Source organism: Nannospalax galili, unplaced genomic scaffold, assembly GCF_000622305.1.
Source record: "Nannospalax galili isolate Female #2095 unplaced genomic scaffold, S.galili_v1.0 scaffold363, whole genome shotgun sequence".
Taxonomy (NCBI): domain Eukaryota; kingdom Metazoa; phylum Chordata; class Mammalia; order Rodentia; family Spalacidae; genus Nannospalax; species Nannospalax galili.
This window is the reverse complement of record NW_008351176.1, coordinates 2294316-2300079: the sequence shown is the minus strand read 5'-3', so window position 1 is coordinate 2300079 and position 5764 is coordinate 2294316. Positions and strand designations below refer to the sequence as shown.

The 5764-nt window shown below is 42.8% G+C and overlaps 1 protein-coding gene across 2 annotated transcripts in view; it reads left to right on the top strand.

Moving 5' to 3' along the window:
• Positions 1-4349: 4349 nt before the first annotated feature.
• Positions 4350-5764, top strand: part of LOC103746070 (eotaxin) — a 3681-nt gene continuing 2266 nt past the window's right edge. Inside the window, exon 1 of one of the 2 annotated variants that reach the window (XM_017801952.2) lies at positions 4350-4545. In XM_017801952.2, coding sequence (XP_017657441.1) covers positions 4470-4545 — 76 coding nt within the window. In that variant the 5' untranslated portion in view covers positions 4350-4469. The remainder of the gene's footprint in view (positions 4546-5764) is intronic. The other variant, XM_008848161.3, reaches the window with a different exon arrangement.

The following is a 5764-nucleotide window of genomic DNA, read 5'->3' as shown; positions in this document are numbered from 1 at the left end:
CTCCCAGCCCATGACTTGGACATGGAAGACAAAATCTGGAGCAGAGCAAATCAAAGCCAAGAGCTCTGATTTCAAGCATCCTTCCCTGTTGTATGCTTAGCGTTCCTCAGAAAAGCACTGGTGCAGCCAAGATTGTGTTTCCCCTCCAGGGACCCACTGCCTGTCCTTCTCTCAGGGCCTCTGACCTAGCCTCCCCAGCCCTATTCATCAGCCACATAATCACATTACAAGCAAGTGGTGGGTCCTTTCCTGGTGACTGCCGAGAAACCAGCTAAGAGGAGCACAAATGCAGCTGGAACCCCAGCCAGCTGCTGCCGCCCCACTTGCCAGGGACAGCCAGGCAGTTGGATGGAACAGCTGCTGAACTTGAATGTCTCAATATTTATTTTACTTATTCACACTGAAGTTTCTGGACTCACACAAAAACCATCATCTCAGGGAGGAAGCTGAGAAATGGGAAGTCCCTCTAAACTCCTGACTGAACTACCAAATTATTCCTATTAAGGATATATAACCATTTAACCACGTCAGCCAGACATCTCTGAGGTCAGGAATGCTCCAAATGCATTCCTTTGGAATGATTTCTGAGACCTCATGCCTCTTCCATGTCCAGCTCAGGCATTCTTGAAAGTCATCCCTACGATAGGATGTCTTTACTTAGAAGCAGTGGGAAATCTAGGAGGACAGATGGAAAAAGCCACCTACCTAGATACAGTCTCTTTCCAATCACTCCTGGTCCACAAAAGCTGCTCCACTTTCTATTAATGAAACCTTAACTTCTAGGCACTGAGTATCTATCTACAGAAGGCTGACAACTCTTTCAAGCACTTTCTGTATTAATTCATTTAATTCTCATAGCAGACCTCTAAGGTAGGTGTAATTGTTACCTCCATCTTAGGCTAGTGGACTGTGAATGGGCAAGCTATCCGTGGTATGAAGTTTGTCATAACAGAGTCGTCATGCAACTCAGACCTCCTGGATCCACTGTACCCACTATCCTAGATCACCTGGAACTGAGCAGCAAGGAACAGGAAAGACCAAGCATTCTGGCTTCTATTTGGTTCTTTTTTAGGTAGTTGCTGACCAATTATATTCATTTGGTGTTCCTGTTGGTGGTAGACAGGAAGTGTTGTCAAATCAGTCAAAATGGGTGTTTATAGGCCAGCAAGAGTACCCTACAATTCTGTGCCCATGACAGGTATCACCAGTTGACCACAGTACTGTCCTTTTCTAACCCAAGTCCTTCGTAACATATTTTTCCATGTTACCTTTACTAAACACTCAATTTGATGTGATAGTGCTCCAGATAGCCAGGAAGTAGTCATGGAGTGCCTCCATGCTGGTATGCAAGACAGTGATTTACTGCAGCTATCCCATTATAAGATGTTGCCTCTCCTCGAAGCTTTTACTTGGGAGTTTAGGGCTGTACATAAGGGATTGGGCGGGGGGTTGCACCTTTTGTCTCTTCTGTATTTTGAAGTCATTAGATGCCTTGTCTGCCGTGTTCAGGGGGTGACGGTAAATGGGAAAACTGACTTTCTAAAGGTGTTCCTTGAGTCCTTAGGGTGTGAAGACAGAGATGCACATGTTCCACTGCAAACATACCTACTTCAGTAGAGCGTGTTCATTGTACGGGAGTAGGTTTTGACTTTACTTGGAAAAGGACTTTAGCAGCTAAGCAAATAGCTTTAAAATGCTGAATACGTCAAAGTCAAGGGGGGAAATGACAGGTGAATGTGATGGAAATACATTGTATACATGTATGAAATTTTCAACGAAGAAATAAAAGATATCATAAAAAGAGATATCCTTTGATTTGGTAACTGAAATAAAAATAAACATTTTTCTCAAGAAGAAAATATCATGGAACAAAAATTTTGTACTGATCTGGGGGAATATGGTAGTGTAACTGAAATAAAAATAAACATTTTTCTCAAGAAGAAAATATCATGGAACTAAAATTTTGTACTGATCTGGGGGAATATGGTACTGAAAGTCTTTTCGATAGTAATTCTGTTAGTTTTCTCATTTATGAAAGAGATATGTTCTTGGTAATCATAAAACTTTCTATGTTTGTTTTTATTGTTTATTTCAAACGTTTTCATGTTACTTTCTAATGCATACCTAACTTCTGTTTCTCATCACCAACTAGGGTATTTTAATTGTTTGCATCTCCTGACAACATTTTCCTTTCTAAGATTGAATCCTAAATGTGAAATTGCATCTAATAACATTTTTGAGACTTTCAGAGGCACTTGGATAACAATCAAAGGCTTATTACCTATCAAAACAGAGGTGTTGGAAATGATTATATTCAATTGGTGTTTCTATCAGGGGGAGACAGGACGTGTTGTCAAATCAGACAATGGTCAGCTCTGGCCATGTTAAATTTGTAAACATAAAAACAAACAAGCAACAACATAAAAACATCATCAATCTTCCCGAAACTGTGCTCTTGGGGGAGGGGAGTAGGGCTTCTTAGGTGTCCTTATTTCTTGGAAGATCCTACCTGTCTGAGAACTGGTGGTGACTTTCCAAGGACACGAGGCAACCACAGCAGAGTGTTATCAGACAAAAATCTGGTTTTAAAATTCTCAATACTTCCTTGGTCCCAAACTTTTTATTTTTAATACAGCATCTTTTAGGCCAGTGGTTTTCAATGACAGCTGTACATTAAGTTCATTTAGGATTATTGAAATTAAGATTTTTTTGGACCTGCTTTAAAACATTGTCAAGGTCAGTAGTCGTATTAGGTAGGCTTGGTTGTTGTGATAAATCACTAACCAAAACCAGCTTGAGGGAGGAAAGGGTTTATTTCATCTCACAACTCAGATTACAGTGCGTTTTGGAAGGATATCAGCCAGGAACTCGGGGCAGGAACCCAGAGGCAGGAACTGAAGCACAGACCGTGAAGGAATGCTGCTTACAGGCTTTCTCCCCTGGCCTGTGTTCAGCCTGCTTTCTGATGTGATTCACTACCATCTGCCCAGGAGTGGCATCACCCAAAATGAACTGAGTCCCCCCACATCACTCAAAAATCAAGAAAGTGTCCCACAGACATGCCCACAGGCCAGTCCCCTAGAGGAAATTCCCCATTTGAGGTTCCCTCTTCCCAGGTGTATCAAACTGACAAGTGAAGCTGTCCAACTCATTAGGAAGCAGTTTACTTTTTTCTGATAGTTCTCTGTTAGTGGTGGTCGCTGTCTGGACCAGGTACTTCTAGGTGTCACTGTCTGGACCAGGTGCTTCTAAGTTCTTGGAGTGTTGGTCAAAGAATTGAAGAAGTGCACACAAACAGCAAAGCAGCACGCAATTTTATTAGAAGCAAAGTGGGAGCACAGAGCAGATGACTGCCAGGAAGCGGCGGGCTCTGAGACATTGCTCAAGAGCCCTCGGTCCTTGTACTTCCATGGCTTGCTTTGGTGGGTCCAGAAGGAGGAGTTGGTTGTTGGATGGGGTAGCTTTCTGTTTTGATTGGGTTATAAGTTTGTTACTGCACATGTCCTTTCTGATGACACATCTGATTTTAATCCTATGCATGCCACATCATGCATAAGCATAAGATGGTAAATAGGAATATTTTCCTAAAAGTTCATTCTAGGAACACAGTTTTCCAGTCCAGGCCAGATGCACCCCCTGTCTCTAATTTCAGGATGTGTACCAGGATGTTCTAGACAGACAGCTACATACATACTATACTATATATACATACATACATGCACAGAAAACAGGGTGCTAATAAATTGCCATGGGTTATTAAGGCAGAGTGGTCATTTTCTTTCTTTGAAGAAGAGTGTGCATGTGCCTTAGTGCAAGTGGAGTCCCAGGTTGCTAAATACTTTCTTAGGAAGTGTGTGTGTGTGTGTGTGTGTAGCTCAAGTGAAGTGAGGTCCTAGGTTTCTAAGCTGTCTGTACAGTTGCTTCCTCACGGTGACACTATGTTCCAGAGCACTAGAATTCTATGGTCACTGATCACATAACAGAAGTAAGGCTGTGTACTGTTTTTTCCTGATAATACAGACCCATCAATGTTCAGAGCTATTGCACAAAACTTTACATGTAGGTGGGCACCTTATGGGATATTACTAGCCTCTAAAGTCTTACAGATCACTAAGCGAACACAGGGACCATGAAGGCCTCTTAAATCCACTGTCCTCCCTCATGTAATTCTCTTGATTCTTTGCCCTACTACAAAATGTTTACTTATATTTCATAATCACAGAATCCCTGTCTTCTTCATTCCCATCTCCAGATAGATGAAACAGGTGCCAAGTCCCACCCCCAGTTTGTGCTTCCTCTGCCTTGCTGTCTTTCCAGGAGATCTGCAGCTCAGGATGTCCCTTTCATGACCCTGTGAAGGCACAGGCTTCCCTGGAAGCACCCACCCATCTGCTCTTTATAAAGGCAAGCTGAATAGCTAGCAGAGCAGAGAGGCTGAGCTAAACGCAGAAGCTCCAACTCCTTCCACCATGCAGGCCTCCGCAGGACTTCTATTCTTGCTGCTCACGGCCAGCAGCCTCACCACCCAGGTGCTGGCTCAGCCAGGTAAGTCTCTCTCCTTTCCTAGAGGGAAAGCTAGCCATTTCTCAACATCCTGGGTATCGGGAGTTTCTACCAACCCTGCTATTCCAAGTTGGGAAAATAAGTTCCTGAGTGAACCCTGAGCCTCAAATCCAATCAGTAGAACAGATAGAAGTGGAATTCTGGTCACTGAGGCAGGTTTCTGTGCACACTTGCTCTCTGTCTCTGCCTCTGTCTCTCTCTCTCTGTTTCTCTCTCTCTCGTTTCTCTCTGTTTCTCTCTCTCGCTGTTTCTCTCTCGCTGTTTCTCTCCCGCTGTTTCTCTCTCTCTCTCTCTCTCTCTCTCTCTCTCTCTCTCTCTACCCCCCATGAGCACTGAAGCAGGTGTCAATGCATCCACAGACAGCGGCCCTTATGGTGTTGATTGGGTATGACATAGTGGGCATGTTGGAGAATGGTGAAGAGGGGGAACCTGGAGGCCCAGAGGGATTCATTTTAACCCTGTTCAGGGACTTCTGTATATATTTGTGTCTTCCCTCATTTTCCTATCTTCAGACGACTTACCTTTATTGAGTGCATGGGTCCTCAGAAGCTAATGCATACACAGTGACAGTTAATCCAAATGACCAATCGACAAGGGTAAACTTCTCACTCACAGAAAACAGCAACAGTACAGGGGCTTGGGCTTCTGCACTTGCTACTCAGGATCCAAGACTATTAAAGGGACAAAGGAGAAGAGCTCTCGAGGTCTCCATGTGCAATGCTTGCTAGCTCTGAAGTACCACATGCCATTTCATCTTCTCCCTTACAAACCAAACTGCTTAACTCTTGCAGCCAAGTAAACGTGGTCAAGAAGTACAAGCCCACTTTATGCTTAGACAGCAGAGAATAGAGGGTATGTGATGATCAATTTCAAGACCATCAAATAGCCACATAATCCTAATGACAGAGTAAGAGGCTATACTATATTGATGGGGCCTTTTCTGTATCTTTGTGTTCTGACCTGGAGAAGGATCTATGGTAATCATATTTTCAGGTTTGAGTGGATTTATTAAGCATACAGCAAGCCAAAGTAAAAGAATAAATATCAAGAGGTAAATAAGCAGGTAGGCAATTGATTAATAGATGATAGAGAGATAGATAGAGAAATAGATAGGTAGATGATATAGATGGACAGATAGATGATAGATAGATGATGTATAGATAGATGATATATTGATAGATAGATAGATAGATAGATAGAT